General features: G+C 34.2%; 1 protein-coding gene across 1 annotated transcript in view; it reads right to left on the bottom strand.

Moving 5' to 3' along the window:
* The window catches only part of LOC309825984 (rab GTPase-activating protein 1-like), a 655950-nt gene that overhangs the window by 537836 nt on the left and 99786 nt on the right, over nucleotides 1-18328 (bottom strand). The window contains exons 8-10 of the mRNA XM_082659907.1: nucleotides 13039-13105; nucleotides 7507-7609; nucleotides 3856-4022 (exon numbers count right to left, since the gene is read on the bottom strand). Of these exons, the coding sequence (XP_082516033.1) occupies nucleotides 3856-4022; nucleotides 7507-7609; nucleotides 13039-13105 (337 nt within the window). The remainder of the gene's footprint in view (nucleotides 1-3855; nucleotides 4023-7506; nucleotides 7610-13038; nucleotides 13106-18328) is intronic.

Genomic DNA, 18328 nt, shown 5'->3' with positions numbered 1-18328 from the left:
GCAGCGAGCGGAGAAAGCTTGGACTCTGTAACACCTCAATCAAAAGGATCAACAACCACCCAGTCACCTGAAAGTAATCCTAGACCCCTTGTTTTCCCTCAACCTCACGTCACATCAAACACCAGATCTTGATTCTTACTTCCCTAAGGCCTCTCAAATTCATCTTTTCTACTATCCCCACTGCCACGGCCTTTCTTCACGCCATCATTTCTCATCTTGGCCACAATAGCCTTCTTACTTCATATTTATTTGCCTCCAATAGCAATATATCTTTTTCACTACGGTCAGAGTGACCTTTCCCAATTATAAATATAGTGTCATTCACAGTTTAAAATTCTCCCAACCTGAGGATAAAGGACTAAGCATGGTAATGACCTACCTGTTCGGAATAATTACCCACCATGCCCACTGATGCTTCGGCAATATCTAATTTCCTACAGATCTTGAACGTATCATGTTACATCAGAGTTCTATGACCTGACTCAACTCTTGTCTCTGACTAAAATGCCCTCCTCTGCCTTACCACACTCCAAAATCCTGACCTTACTACCAGAGTTAGTTATTCATTTATTGGTTCATTTATTCATTCATTTATTTTAGGCTTAAGAAACAAAGGATTCTGCCCAAAAAGAATAGAAACTAGATAGAAGACAAACAAGTATTAATTAACATTAATAAAAACAATAATAGCTAACATTTACTGAACATGTACCCGGTGACAAGCACTGTCCTAAAGGGCCTTACATGAATTCATATTTATTCATCATGACAACTGTGATACTGTGATATAATAAGAAATATATATTTTGGTATTCATCCTGGCTCCTGAAACAGTGCCATAGCAATAAAGGTGAAAGAAACATCTTTTGTTGTAGTATTTGGTTTTTATCCCATTTCTGAAATAGTTCCAGAGCAATAAAGGTAAAAGGAGCATCTTTTGTTATTCCTAATGAGTTTCTTTCAACCACACTTGAATTTTGTTAGAGGTGACTTTTGGAAAGCCCCTGAGGGTATGGGGGGGCCGGTGGGGGGGGAGATGGATGCTAAAGGAATCAATCACATGATAGAAGGCTGGAACTTTCAGCCCCACTCCCCCAACCTCCAGGGAAGGGAAAGGAGCTGGTACTTGAGTTAATCACTAATAGCCAGTGATTTACTCAATTGTGCCTACAGAATGAAGCATCCATAAAAAACCCTAACTTAGGTGTTCAGAGAACTTCTGGGTTGGCGAACACATGGAGGTACTGAGAGGGTGGCGAGCCTGTAAAGGGCATGGAAACTCCATACACCTTCCCCCATACCTTGCCCTGTGCATCTCTTCTAGCTGGCTGTTGTAGAGCTGTATCCTTTTATAATAAACTGGTAATCTACTAAGTAAACTGTTTTCCTGAGTCTGTGAGTCATTCTAGCAAATTATCAAACTTGAGGAGGAAGTTGTGGGAACCTCCAAGTTATAGCTGGTTGGTCAGAAACACAGGTGACAACCTGGACCTGTAACTGGTGTCTGAAGTAAGGAGGAGGGGCACAGTCTTGTGGAACTGAGCCCTTAACCTGTGGGGTATGTGCCTACTCCAGGTCATAATTGTATTGTAGGCCATCCAATTGGTGTCCAATTGGAGAATTAATTGCTATAGGAAAAACACTCACCCATCTGGTGTCAGAAATGAAGTGGTATGAATAGTAGTAAAGGAAACAGAGTTTTCTTTTAACAACTCTGAGAAGTTAGAGGGAAAGTTATAACCTTAAAAATTAAAAGATATTAGGAAAAAAAGTTTTTAAAAAATCAGTGATATAATCTTCATATGAAGAAACTAGAAAAACAAGTTAAATCCAAAGCAGAAAAAAAAAAGGAAATAAAAAAGAAAGCAAAAGGAATCAAACAGAAGATAAAACAGAAAACAATAGGGAAATCAATGAACCCAAAAACCCAAAATCTGTTTCTCTGGGGGGGAATAAAATCAGTAAAATTAATAGACCTCTAGCTAGGCTGATAAAACAAAAAACAAGAGAGAATATATAAATTACCAATATCAGAAATAAAAGCAGATCCTACAGATCCTAAAAACATTAAAAATAAAAAGGTAATATTTTAAGCAATAAATTAAATATCCTTGATTAAACTGAAGATTCCTTGAAAGACACAAATCACCAAAAATGACTCAAGAAGAAATAAAAATAATAATAAACAGACTAACACAATATCTACTAAAGAGATTAAATTATACCACTAAAGTTAGAAACCATGTTCTTATCTGATTCTTATTCATTTAAATCAGTCTCACATTTATTGGAGCTGAATATTACAAGTGAATCTAATTTAATCTTTTTATTTCACATGAAATGGCCTCAAAAAGTATTTTTAATGTTTTAGTACTAAGAAATTCTTAACTCATGGTACTTACCACTCAGTCACTCAACATCAGTAGTTTTAAAAATATGAAAATAACATTTAATAATAAAAATCCACTCTAATATATTCTTGAAATTTATATAAATATATAAATTCCAGTACTCTTGTTTATCTTGCCATATATATATTATATATATATATATATAAAATATATATATATATATGAAGCTAATTTTGGGGGGCAGGGCGGGAGGGGGGAAGCTAACTTTTTATCAAGTCTCAAGGAAGAAAAATTCACAGCATAATAATTTATTAACTGTCACTAGAATGATAACAACCACTTTGTATACAGCTCCTTTATTCACTCTTATGCAACTCTGAATAATCCTTTGGCTCAAAATGACAAACGAATTCTTTGACAGTCATTAACAATTAAGCTACAAAAAAAAAAAAAAAGAAAAGAAAAGAAAGAAAGAAGGAAGGGAGAAAAATATCTCAGAATAAAACATGAAAATATGCTCAGTACACTAAAATTTTAAATATTGTTCATATTATATTCATCAAAATATGCTACAAAAACTGAAAGAAAAAAAGTCTACACAGTAATAAAAGCTGTGTCAAACCACAGCTCTAATAATTTTATGCAAGATGAAAACCACAACAATTTCAAAGCATCTAATATATGAAGCCTAACTGAGCAATGACAAGTTTTTTTTAATATGAAAATGGTTAAGTGGCTTCTATATTTGTTCACTGAACTGATGCTTGCTTTTACCACATTACATTTTGCATATTATAGTATACGAAGCAACAAGCATTTTTTAAACTTGGGAGAGAGGGAGCACTAAACAGGATGAAAAGGATTTACATCACTCAAATAGAATATTTTACTCTGATTTCATAAAATGGACACTACTAGAATTCAAATTATTTTTCACTGTTACCTTCTTCCTTCATTACATAACAAAAAGTATGTTTTACCTATTAATACTGCCTAATTTAAGAACTTCACAGAAACCCTAATTTTGTTCATTTAATATTAAAATAATTTTATAACCTTACTAATAAGTCAAACACCACCTTCACATAATATTATATAGGTAGAAATAACTATAACAATTAGTCATGTATTACTTCATAATGTTTTTACTATTATTTATAAAGATATGATGTTTCTGTGCCCTTTTTGGTTTTATGTAATTGTATATAAAAGGAAGAAAAGTTGTTTTAGATATAGATTCGTTATTTCTATTAAGTATGTTGATACTTTACAGGTACACATTACACACATTTCTAAAACAAATGTCTACATAATTATTACTAGTTGTTTTTTTTCAACTGACATTACCTACATATGGATTTTTCAAATACTCTGTTAGTTGACTCTAAATATTTGATTATCTGAGGAATTCTATTGCTTTTTATTGTTATTTAAGAAATTATGTTGGCATTAAAGAAAAAATGGTGGAAAAAATGTATTATGTGAGAAGAAATTAAGGTCTTACCTGTTTCAACCTCATGAAGAAAGTCTCCGTGAAAGTCTTTCTGCTGAAATACCAAAATCGCTCGTTTGCAGGGTACACGCGTACTACTGTCTCCAGGAGAAAGCGGACAGGCTCCACCACCTCCGTGACTACCATATCCACCGCCACGGTCATGTACACTCGTTTATCTGCAGTAGAAATTTTCTGTGTTTTATGCCAGCTTTATTATTACTTATTTAAGAAAACAAAGTTAAAGGATTAAGGTTCTTTTTTTTTTTTTTTTTGCGGTATGTGGGCCTCTCACTGTAGTGGCCTCTCCCGTTGCAGAGCACAGGCTCCGGACGCGCAGGCTCCGCGGCCATGGCTCACGGGTCTAGCCGCTCCACGGCATGTGGGATCTTCCCAGACCAGGACACGAACCCGTGTCCCCTGCATCGGCAGGCAGACTCTCAACCACTGCGCCACCAGGGAAGCCTGGATTAAGGTTCTTTATACTCCTGTTACCTGCTATGTTTAATTTTAAATGTTTTATTGTCACTTAGATTAAATAGGTAACCAAGCTTCCCAAGTATGTTTCTCAACACTCCTGATCCCACCTTAATCAAATGTCCAAATCTCCTCTGACAACTTTAATTTCTCCTTCTCAAAATCAGGCCCTTAATATAAAAAAATAAATAAAATAGAAATTTCAGAATGTCTTTTACACTATCTTTCAGGTTTAAAAAAAAAACCTGGAAAATCACAAAGATCTGCCCTTTCATTTTATAAAAAGAGATACTAGAAATTATTAGGTCTGTTTGATGAGTTGCATGGGAAGGACTGTCAAATCAGAAGAGATGCTCAACCTTCATTATGTTAAATTTGTTTGGGAAAATGTTATTAATATTTCAATGTTGTATGCTTTAAGGGAAGTCCCCAGAGATTTGTCAGTACCCTCATTGTCCATAATACATATTAACCATCAGGAAAATCATTGACCGAAGCTCTAATGTGTAATTTTCATATATATATACTCTATATATAACATATAAAATACACTATATATACTCTCTCTATATATAACATACAGAGTACACATACACATATATACTCTATATAGAGAGAGTATATATACACACTACATATTTATAGTATGTATATATATTTTATATACATAAAATATATATCAGAGTCCTGGCAAGTGCTTTTAGACAACAGTATACTGTTATCAGTCAAAATTTCAGTTACTATTTAAAATGTTTTCTTTACCATAGACTTCCTCTAATTTGAATCTAGACTTTCTAGACCAGTGTCTATTCCTTTTCTTCAGTTTCGCTATGATAGGTTGAAATATGGATTTCATTTTATTCTATTTACCCTGCTTGAAATTCACTGGGATTTTTGAAACTCTGGTTTGTTTATTCCATATCATTTTGTCACTTCTTCATTATTATTATTATTTTTTTTTTTTTGGTGTGGTACGCGGGCCTCTCACTGTTGCGGTCTCTCCCGTTGCGGAGCACAGGCTCTGGACGCGCAGGCTCAGCAGCCATGGCTCACGCGCCCAGCCGCTCCGCGACATGTGGGATCCTCCTGGACCGGGGCACGAACCCGTGTCCCCTGCATCGGCAGGCAGACTCTCAACCACTGCGCCACCAGGGAAACCCCTCTTCATTGTTTTTAAAATATTTTTAAATTTTATATTGTCTACCATTTTCAGTTCTCAGTTAAAGGAAAGTTCAAATAACCAAGCCCACCATTAGAAGAAACCTTCAATACTGTCTTTTTAACCATTATACAACATTTATACTCATCAACTACACTCCTATTAATATCATTAAACTCAACAAAAAATGTATTACATTTGTACTAAATACAAGCATTCTATCTGCCAATTCAAGAGGAATTAGGATTCTCTAGACATTGTACTTGACCTAAGGACCTTATAAAGTCTCAGGGGAATAAAGTAGAGGGGTTAGAGAAAATAACAAAACGCAGAATACAATATACAACTTGACGTAGTGAAAAGATCCAAGACATTTCATCTCTCAGGGCTTCAACTTTTGTAGTTTTGATTCATGACTCCTCTGAGTAATTTATAATTTCAAGAACACCATTTAAAAATGTAAGAAATTAGGTCAACATTTTTGTGTGGCATATGAAATGATTTTAAATTTAAAACACATTATCTTTTGCATTAGAATATTATTGCAATATAGTACTATATAGTTTCTTTTCATTGAACAAATAAATTTTAAAATATGTATTTTTTAAAATACATAATTCTTTTTTATTTTTTTACTATTATTATTATTTTGGGGCCACACTGCATGACATGTGGGATCTTAGTTCCCCAACCAGGGATCGAACCTGCAACCCCTGCATTGGAAGGAGGAGCCTTAATCACTGGACCACCAGGGAAGTCCCTGAAATATATTATTTTTAATTGAGGACCAAATAGGTATTAAAATACAAAATGAAACTGAACTATGTGTTACATTAAGAACAGGTAAAAAGTGCTTTTGTAAGTTATTATTTGAAATTTCTATATTTTACTTCAAAATTATCAACTGGCTTATTTTTTCCATTTTCACGTTGCTTTTCTGAATGATTATAAGGAAGAAGTTTACAGACTGGTATTCACAAGCCTGTATCCAGAAATAACAAACTGTGGTGTAAAAATTATTTATTCCTAATATATGAAAAGCTAAATTTTACATAATCATCATTATTTTTCTCTCTTTTAGCCCTCAGTTTGAAATAGCTTGATGTATGATCAAATGCATGCAATTTATGGAACTGGTAAATACTTTTATTAAGGAAATTCAAAAATAATTATCATTTAATGTTCTTCATTAATATAGTATATTTCCATATCAGTATTCACTAATGCTCCCGTCTTTAAGCAAAAGTCTATTGTGGGTATAAAGTAAATAATATAAAACTAAAGATCAAACAAGCTGATCCATTATTTTCTCAATATAAATTATTGGTTGAATCATAGTAAAGCATTTAGTAGAAGATTGTAACTCATGAGATAAAACTAAATTTTAGTTTAAAGGCAGATGGTGGAGAGGAAAAAAAAAAACCACATGGGCAATTAACCAATATCTGGATAAAGTAGGAATAAAAATAAATACAATGGGAAAAATGACAAATGAGCCTACTTACCATCTATAAATTCTGTTCAACACTAACATATTAAACAAAATGAAACGGTAAACAACTTGGAAAAAAGTATTTGCCACAAATGAAATCCTAAATATACATTACTAAGTTCCCGAAGGTCAAAAGACTGGAATGAATAATAGTAAATGGAAAGATATAAGTAATCTGTAATATAGAGAAAAAAAGTTAAAATATAGTTATCAGAGATGCAAAAATTCCAGAATTTGCTTCATCATTTCTTTCATATTCTTCCATCATTTCGCCCTTAAATAAAGCAACTCTATAATGACATATGAAACACAAAGCCCAAATACTTTCTTAACATAATGTAATAAAATTAATCCACATATCATCAAGGGGCTTTCTTTTGAATAGTGGAGGTTTTCCCCATAGATGTATAAAGCATGAAAACAAGAATAATTCCATTTAAAATGAGCACCAGGATTTTTTTAAACATGGCAAAACAAAATTGTCCATAATGTAAATTTTAAAGTAAATAATAAGGAATTTTTTAAGAAAATTCACCTTTTGGGGTTTCTTCATTAAGTGCCAGAAATATTGGTGCATTGGGGTTCCACATGCCGGTGATAACATAAGCTCTCCCATCATAGCTCTTTCCCATGGATTCCTATAAAAGTTCAAACAGGAATCACTGAGAATATATACACAAAAAAATCATCATTTTAAATTATATCTTACTTTAAGCAATCCAATTTATTAAAATTTGAATTCACAAACAGGGGACTTATTTTCTTTGTAAATTTTTTTCATCCCACAGAAGCATTTCTTTAAATATTAAATTCTCCTACAGCTTTCTCCAGAGTTTCTATTTAGAGACACATACTCTTGGATAAAAGGAGGTATGCCCTTACATGCTGACTCACAAAAACATAATACTGGTATGAAGTTATATTTAACTTTATCTTAGGCTGGTTGTCAAAATCTCACATACCTACACATACAGGATATAGGAAGTTTCTATTAAAACTGTATTACGGATCTCACTGAAGATAGTTAAACTGAATTAATAGCTAATCACAGGAAAATAGGTTAGGATTTTTCTTCTAATGTTCTAATTTTTAATATATTCTTAAAATATTAATGTACTTTATCACAATGAATACCTTTAAAGTTAATACTTTTATTGCCTATATGCCAGATATAGGTACACTTTCTAATAATCATAAATCAATATTAGGAGACTAATACTGTTTGTAATCAGCACTCAAGGTAATTAACTATCTCCCTCTACCCTCATACTTATCCTCCTTCTGTTCTCTCCTTCTCCTCTTCCTCTTCATTTCCTCCACTCCTTAAGACTTTTACCAAGCCAGCTCTTGACTCTCGCTAAAGCAGCAACTCCACAACTATATGTGGCCTTGAAAGCAAGGCAACACATAGTTTGTGTGTGTGTGTGTGTGTGTGTGTGTGTGTGTGTGTGTTTAGTGTGGGGGAGCTTAGAGGTTGTCCCGTGGGAGAACAGCACACGCATACAAATATGTGCACGTGCAAAAGAGAATTATCCACAATACTTTCAATTTTCTGTACCGATTTCCTTATATTATAAATGGAGAGTGTGAAAAGGGTCAGACTAAAAATAAAAGAGAAAAAACTTTTTTTTCAATATTTCCCCCACACAGATGCTTCTCTGAATCCCTATGAAATTATTGTAGTCATTTGGCAATTACTATGTACATTTTTCTAGTGTACTCGTGATATTTCACTAATCAGATTGTATAGCTTAAGTGCAGGGACCCTGAATTCCAGAGGTGAAATATACTCAGGGCCATGTAAAAGAAACCCACTCAGTACCTCCAACACATTTATATATTCATATCTTTCTCTCTCTCCCTCACTCCCTTCCATGTGCCTATCCTCTCTCTCTACTGTCTAATTAGACGTTCAGAACAAGAATGAGCACCTGACCCAAAAAAGTCCAGTCCATTTCTGGACAAGAGCTCGTGCTATGCTTGAGTCCAAAAAAATGAGCTAGACCAGTCAAATTCTTTCTTTCAATTAACAAATACCAAGGAAAGTGGGCAGTTAGCAGTGGGGCTGAAAGGTTTTGATAAGAAGTCAGGTGATGTCAGGCCACATACAAAACAAAGTTATAACAGAATTTAATGTAGGGAAAAATATATAAAGAACAGCAGAGTACTAGGAAACTGCTAAGTGGTAAGAGAGAAATGGAGAAAACAAACACCGAAAAAATCCTTAAAAATAATTAATCCTGTAGTCAAAAAACAAAGGCAGATACAAAGGAGGCAAGTTGAAGGGGAGGAAAGAGAAGGGCAGAGAAGAGGCAGGGAGGGAGAGAAAAGGGCAAGGAGGGAGAAGGGGAGGAGAGGGAGAAAGAGGGAAGAGAAGGAAAGAAGGGAGGCAGGGAGAGGGAGAGAGGAGAAGGTGCAGAAAGACAGAAAGGGGGGCGCAGCACCAGAGGTTGAGAGAACAGGGGCAGCAATAAAGAGTCTCACAGAAAGAGTAAGCCCATGGCAGGAGAGGCAGACAGGAAGAGACCAGATAGAGACCACTTTGCAGGTTTAGGTACAATTTCATGAAGATCAATAACCTCTTTTGCCTTTAAGGTGCTCTAAGTGAATCTTTGTTTCTTGTAACCAAAACAGCCTAACCAAATTAAGCATATTTTTATTTCTTTTTAGTCCTCACAACATACAACCACAATAATACTGTCTTACACATCAAAAGCCCTCTATAGAAGTTTCTCTTTATCAAGTCATTTTTGATATTGAACTAAACATTTCTATTACATAGCCTGGCTTGCTCCCATCCCCTTATGAAGATACTGTCACAATCTTTGCTCTAGACTTCTTTCCTGACTCCTCTGCATGCCCTGGCTCCCCCAGGAAGGCTGACAAGATCAGGGACATCAGGTAAAGGACACCTGGACGACAAAAGCATCTGCCCAAACTAGGCCAGGCTGGAACCACCAGATGCCCTCTTCTTAAGAAAATAAACTGGGAAATATAATGAGAATATGACACTTTGCAATGGAAACATAAGCTGAAGAATCATGCTAATTCATACTAAGCCATGAGTGAACTACTGTCAAGTTATGAGTAAGCTGAAGCTATGAGGTCAAGTAGGCAGACAGCAGGGTAAAGCACACAGATGGCATCAGAAGGAGGAGATAACACAAAAAAATAAAAAATGTAAGTTCATGCTAATCCATCCATTCATTAAACAAATATGAGCCTACTGTGAGTCATGCTCTATACCTGTGAGTATCCAGCAAGGAAAACAAAACAAAATGGTCCTGACTTTATGGAGCTGACAGGCTAATGATTTCCAAACAGCAGTTTGTGAGCCATTTGTGGATCATAAAATCAATTTAGTGGATTGTGACCAGATATTTTAGTCAAGTAGAGGAAAAAAATTGCAGATTTCATCACACATGTAAGGGTTAAGAACTGTTTCATAAAAATTTTACTTTAGTTTTTTTTACACATAAAGATTACAAGTATATTGGATTACAATGTAAATTTTATTTCTGTGAGTCCAGCTACTAGCCTAATGTCAATAAATAGTTAATTGTGAAGATCCACAAACTTTCTGTGGCGTCTCTAGGACTTTTTTTTTTTTAATATAATTTTATTTTACCTGCTTCTGAGTTTTTCTAAAAATGGTATTACATTGTTTTTAGTCTTCTGTGACTTGATTTTTTTTTTTAACATCTTTACTGGAGTATAATTGCTTTACAATGTTGTGTTAGTTTCTGCTGTATAGGACTTTAAGTTGTGCTCCAGTTCCATGAAATCTGACTCTACCTAGTTTTCAGCTTTTTGGTACATTCCTGTTAGGCTTTTCCTAGGTATCAATGGCTATGAATCAAAAATTCTCATTTCCTTATTCCTACTACAAGTATCTTCACCAAACTATTCTCACTCACTACTGGGAGAAAATTGAGAGTCTGTTATCTGTCCCCACAAAAAAACCTAACTAATTTTATTTATATATGATTTTATTTACAGACTATGTATAATATATATATAAGTAATTTGGCTATTTGACTAAAAAATATATTTCATTTATAAGTATAACTTTCTCTTTCATGTAGATTTTATATTAAACAAAATTTATAAATTTATAGAAAAGTCTCAGTTCATCTGGCTTATTTAGCATTCAGGGAAGAAAGTCAGCATTGCTTAAAAATTATTCAAGTCAAATAGAAAAGTCTCACAAATTCTGAAATTAAATATAATTAAACACTTTTAAAGTTTGTCAGAATAAAGTGCAAGGTGAAATTTGTTTTCAAAGTGTACACATATTTGGATGTCATAGAAGAAAAAGTATTAACATCTGGCTCTAGAGGGCAGAACTAAGACTAATTAGGCAAAGTTACAAGGAATATGATTTCAGGTGATTACAAAGGTATAACCTGTAATAACCAGAACTGTCCCATAGTCTTCATTATAAGGTAACAAGTTCCTTTTTATTAGATGTAATGTAGCTAAAGCTCAATAACTGTGTATTAAAGATAGCATGAAGATTAATAGCACTGGTAGTAACAAATCACAACTGCTCATAATTGTACATATAAACCCTCCAACTTGACCAACTATTTGTGGCACAGGTAAGCCCACCGCTCTTTCCAGGAGCTTCAGTGCTGACAAGTCCTTTGATATCAATATGGACTCTTAAAGGTGGAGGGCTGCACCACAAGCAAGACACTAAGAGTAAGGGGTTCAGAAGTTCATGCCAGGTCTGTAACTCTATAATCTAAACTTAGGTTTCATAGAAAAATCTTTGCCAGTGATTCACCTTAATCTTTTAAACTCTGAAAAATCATTCTAATTAGGATCTAGGAGCTTATAAGTATTTAATGTCCCTGAAACTACCTCCTCACGGAATTTTCAGGGCTCCAAAATGCTATGTCCTGCCTTAAGTAAAACCACTTGCATAACTGATATGCTGTAAAGAGCGAGGGAACAGAGATGAACCAATACCTAATTCATTTTCACATTTAAAGTAACTGGTTGTCCTTACCTTACCTACCCATGCAGTGCTTCCTCTGTATTTCTGTGGCTCATTGTACCAACTCTATGAGAGCACTTAACCCACTGCTGTCATTACATACTTAAAAGATCTATTTCCATCACAAGATTATGAACCCACAGATGGTAAGAACTGTTTTACCATGTCTATAACACCAGCACTTCACACAATACCTGGCACAAAATTAGGTCCTCAAAAAGGCTGAATAAACCATTCCACTACCAGTAGAAAATCCATGTGATGTTACCATGAAATAACTCAAAGAAAAAGTTGATATAATTTGTGGTATTTAACTGACATTTGCAAAATACAGCTGAAAGGAAGAAAACATGTAGTGCTACCTAAAAAAATCTCAGTTAAGTAAAAAACTTTATACTTATACTAAGATAACTATTTCCTATAACATTTCTAAACCACAAAGTAAATGTTTTCATTAACTGCAATATTAGCAGGTATTTCTGTTTAAAAGTTAAGATGGCTTGCTATTTTTACATCAAATACCAACTCTTAAATACATATTAACCTTCAAGGGCATTCCTTAAATAAGTACCACTCCTAAAGTAAATATACTTTGCTAATGAAAGGTAATCAAGAAGGAAAAATTCAGAAAGGGAAACGCTTTAAAGAAAACAAAAGCATCCATCACGGTACTCAAATTAATAATATTGCATTAAAAAAAATGAAAGGCACCATATTCACTTATAACATTGTACCTGTTATAATCATGTATTTGTTATTTTGGCTCAAAGAAGAGACACATTCCTAAGAAGTCAAAGAGATGAATAGATGGATATTTTCATTACATTATCTTTTTATTTGTTTCCCACTTGCATATGCTTTTTCTATGAAAGTTTTCCTAAATCTCTCCCTCATAAGTAATTTTAAGTTTGGGGTTCCAAATTAAATTACTATTATCATAGTAATTGACAGCTGAAAGTTAGAAACAATTTTGACAAAATGACAAAATTTTAAAATAGAAAATACTTTAAAAATATAAAATAACTATCATCTATACTTGGTTAAGGTGCTTAAGATTTTCATTACCATATCCAGTAAATGCATGTCACTGTTCTTCACGTTTCGACCTGGGCTTAATAACATTCCAAAACATCTGAAAATATTGGGGAGGGAAAAAAAAGGAGAAATAAGGTATCAAGAATATATAGAAGCCCAGTGAGCAAAAGTCTCAATAGTAACGATACAATCTGAGCTCTGTACTGACAAATAGCTTTCATTTTTTAGAGAAACATCATAAATAAGAATTCATTAAGATACATAATAAAATCACATAGAAATAAGTTACCTAAATTCCCAGATCTTTATTTTTGCATGTAAAAGATTACCAATGATCAGAAACTGTGATAAAAATAGCCATAATTAATTGTTAACTGAAACAAAATACAGTAGTGACATATAAATTAGTTTCTGGGTAAAAATGAGATTGTATTTGCTTTAGAGTTACTCCAAACATACTGGTCAAGATCAACTAACCTAGTTAAATTAAAAGAAAGAAACTTTTTTAAAAAATTAGAATAAGACACTGTACTCTCTCTTTGCATCAAGCCAGATTAATAGAAACAGTCACCCTGGCCCTCAACAGTCATGTTCACTGAGCAGCCTATATCTTCAGTTTGAAATACTATATCCTCAGTTTGAAAAAAAAAAAAAAAGTTATATGAAACTCATTACTAAAAATGCTATTATATTAGTGAAGATATTACCCAACATACTGTATACTATTAACTACTTTATTCTGTGCTTCCTAATGCTAGGGAAGCTTTAAGAATCCCATCAACACTACCACTTTGTTTGTAAAGGATTTTCATAAACTCTAAAATTCAGCTAATTCGAACATGTTTTAATATTTGTTAGGATATTACTGTTATTTCTTCTTTATAGGTAAGAAACGTAAAGTCCAGAAAAAGTTATTTTACTCAAATTTATGTGGCTATTAAGTAGGTCTTGTACTCGAGAGACAATGTGATCTGTCCACAGTATGCCTCTCTCTGCCAACAATGCATACCCACACTTACTAGAAAACAGTGTTTTTATTGTAGCTTTCCAAAATTTAAAAGTATACTATGGAGCATTTTATACAAGACTATAAACAAATTAAATATACCATTTTTTAAGTTTCAAAATAGCGGCAGCTGAGCAGTCAATACTTAATCTGATCCTTGTTTTTCAAAGGTTTAGTTTTCTAGTAGCATGGCTTTTTTTTTCCATAAACAAGACAAGAGATTAGTCCTGTCCAAATATGAGCTTAGTAAATAGTAAAAACATATATATAATACTTCCTGTGAATATTTGAGGATACCTTGCTCAAGGCATCCAAAAAGATCAAGTATATAACAAATATAAAGTCAGTAAGTTCTGAGGAAATTCCAAACATATTATTGTACCAGTGAACAAAATATAACTTACTAAAACAGAAATTATTATAATCTAATATTCATAATTTTAATACGATTCCTTTAAACTGCTATGAACTTCTATAATAAACACTGTCTATACAAATTAAATGCTAATTAATCATGTACTTTATTGTACTATTTCTTCTAAGTTTGCCTTAAATTCCTTATAAGAATAAAAGAGCTAATTCTTTTTCAGATATAAAATTTAGTTCCCTCAACTTAAAAGTCGGGTCAGGGCTTCCCTGGTGGCGCAGTGGTTGGGAGTCTGCCTGCCGATGCGGGGGACGCGGGTTCGTGCCCCGGTCCGGGAGGATCCCGCGTGCCGCGGAGCAGCTGGGCCCGTGGGCCATGGCCGCTGGGCCTGCGCGTCCAGAGCCTGTGCTCCGCAACGGGAGAGGCCACGGTGGTGCGAGGCCCGCGTACCGCATAAAAAAAAAAAAAAAAAAAAAAAGTCGGGTCAATGAGGACAGAAGACTTCTCTCACATTCCCTATTCTTTGCTTCAGCTTGCACCTCTCATGGGTTTTAAAATACTATTTTCTATATTATGGTTTTTAAGTTACAAAACTATTATATATACTCATTGTAAAAAGCTAATGAATACCAAAGTGTATAGGGAAAAAATAATTTCTCCTTTCTCTCTCTAATCTCAGACCCTTTGGAACCAATACTAAGAGTTTAGTATGCACCCTCCCTACCTTTCTTTTGCTCGCTTTGAAAATTTAAAGTTTTATATTGTTTGTCAAGCACTCACAGGTAAGTGGCAAAATGGGTACAATTTTCCTAATATAATGTCCTATCTTAAACTCCACTGCAAAAGGAAATTTAGGTTTTCCTCAAATGGGAACACACATCACCTTATTTTGATGATCTTTGATGTACTGCTTTTTTCCTGGGTTATAAATAAAAAATCCTGCCACCAACCAACAGTGCGACCCTAGACAAAGCACCTAACTCCCTTGAGCCTCTGTTTCCTCTTCTAGAAAATGGGAGAGGTAACAATACATGAACTCTAAGGATTCTTCCAGCACTAAAACTGAGTAATTTTTTTCTATCAAGCTGTATTAGTCATTTTCAAAATTATATTTCATTAAAGCACATAAGGTTTCCTATAGAGACAAGCAAGGTCTATTATGAATAACATGTCAGAAATTAGATAGATATTATTAGCACCACAAGCACCTATTGCAAATATTAAGTGTTTCATTGGGGAGTTCAAAGCGTTCAATCTTCTCTTATTAACTCCATAAATAATGTAGAAAGCAAACTGCTATTACATTTATTTTCTCAAGGATGTCACAGTCTAGTAGGGGAGGAAAATAAGTAAACGGACAATTACAACCTGTACGGTAAGTTCTACGATAGCCGTAAGTACAGAATGTTAACAAAGCAGAGAGAAGACACACCCAACATTATTTATAATATAGCAAATAGCTAACTTGACCCAAAATTTGAAATCAAACCTCCTAAGAATGGGATGATGGTGTTATCATATTAATAATAATTATCATATTAATTATAGCAGCTGTTTATTGAATGCTTTGTCAGACATTACTATATTGTTGCATTTACATTTCTAAACAACCTCCATATAACAAATAATAAAACTGGTTTCCGGAAAGTAGAAGTGATTTGTCCAAACCACAAAGCTATTAAGCCCGTGACTATGACTCCAAAACTGCAGAGTCTTTTACACATTATACTCTGCCACCTCCCTAGCCTATCAGTAGAAAAGATTATCAATTCCCTGTGTGATCCTGGGCAAGTCACACACTTTAAAGTCTCACTTTCCACATTTCTGGAACACAAATATTACTTGCTTATAGGTTGACTATGTTAATGTAAAGCTGAAATGAAAAAACTCACAGGGAAAGTACACCATAAATTCTAGAGCTGTTGCCGATTATAAATTATTATTACAACTGCCACTATTATTTAGAAAAGAAATTTGGCCTTCCATACTGCCCAGTGAGTCTCTACTCAAAACAGAGATTTAAACAGCTTTTAACACCAAGTTAGCATCCATACAGACACCAAAAATTCTGCATATCTTGCATGGCTTTAGGGTTAATTGATGGAAAAATAAAGAAGAAATGTCACATGTCACATATGCAACACGCTTATAGAGATTCAGTTCTTCTCAGGGCTGGTCACATAGGCATCCTCTGCCTAGCATGTACCAAAAACCCAGACTCCTGAAGGAAAGCTGGTGTTCAGCACAAACCACATTGCTTGTGCTAAAAGTTTAGGCACGGTGAGCCACTATTCTCAGTTCTGGGAATGGTGGAAACCCTCCCGAAAGCCAAGTTTCCAAATACCAGTCAAGAACCAACCTTATAAGCAGGCCTTTTAGGAATGGTAGTGTCAGTCCTCCTATATTAACTCTTTTCTGTACAGCCCTATTTTGGTATTTACATTTTAAGTAAAAAAAAAAAAAAATTAATACAAAACAATATCATCTGTGGGTAAAATAATATGGATTCCTCAGAAGCTCGATTCCATTTAAAATAGTTGAATCAAGCCATATAAAGCTTTGATCAATTATCAAAAGCATAACAATTTTCTATGGTACAATGGAATAATTTACCTAAATATATAAACCTTAAAGAAAACAGATAAAGAATAATTTAAAAATAATACGAGAATAAAGAGGATGGGTAAACTTATTAAAATATATTAAAAATAGAAAAAATCAAATTAATATTTAAAGCACAAATACAATATTCACACGTAAGACTTATTTAACTTTTGTTGACTTGCTTTTTTTTTTTGGTTGCACAGCATGTGGGATCTTAGTTCCCCGACCAGGGATCGAACCTGCACCCCCTGTTATTTCACTTTTGTTAATTAACTGCCTAAAGTCCTACTAAATAAAAATAACATTTTATGTAGTCATTCCTCCCACTTCCCTTCAAATCAGCCAAGATCTTTAAAAAGAAAAAAAAAACTATGCTGCCATTATAAATAAGAACAAAATATTAGTAACTAAGCAGTGTTTACTAGTGATATAAAAGAATTATATCATATCTATAGATACTTATACCTCCCCTTGTCCCTACCCCAAAAAAAGTCATACAAAATAGACAAATACAAAGACTTTAGGAAGACTAGCAAAAAGCCCTGGATTCAAATCCTCATGTTGCCTCTTCTTAGCTATTTCTTAGCAGGCAAAATAACATGCTTTAGTTTCCTCCCTCTGCCAAAAAAAAAAAGTAAATAAAAAGATAATTTATAGGATTCCTTGCTTTAGTATGAAAAACACTATGCAATAAACACTTGGGATGGATGTTAACATATGGTAGAAATCATTAAATAGTGGTTATTATCCTTGCCATTATTATGACAATTAAAAGACTATCAGTTAAGAAGACTATCTAAAATAAACACTTTTTTTCCCCCAGAAAGGTATCAGAAAATTTATCTGTGGGACTGGTTAATTTCATTAGATACTAGTTCAATTAGATACTGTCAGTTTAGGTCCGAATAGGAGAGAGAGCACAGAAATAATCTGAACAGGAAAAGTTTATTATAAAAAATTTTTCTCTGTAATAGGAGAGTGACTATAAAGAGAATTCTAAAGAACAACCTAAGGCTGAGGAAGAGTACCCCAAAGAAGAGCAAACTTGGAAAGAAGATCCTCCCCCTAAAGCTGGTATTCTGACCTCACTGTAGAAGATATGACTGCAGCCCAGTGGATGACAAAGAAGTATTCTGGACTGCCCAGGCAAAGTTGGACCACAAGCAAACAGGAAACAACCCTCTAGGGTGCAGGTAGCCAAGGGTGGCCGGCAGGTGAACAAAGGAAATCAGGACTCCCGGAGGCAGCTCAGAGGCAGAGTGGTACAAAGCCTGAGGCCCACAGTGTCTGTATCTGGAGGGCTGCAGGAAGATCTCACTGAGCCAGGACCAGGACTATGAGTT

Source organism: Grampus griseus, assembly GCF_964374135.1.
Source record: "Grampus griseus genome assembly, chromosome: 1".
Lineage (NCBI taxonomy): Eukaryota > Metazoa > Chordata > Mammalia > Artiodactyla > Delphinidae > Grampus > Grampus griseus.
This window is presented reverse-complemented; position numbering and strand designations above follow the sequence as displayed.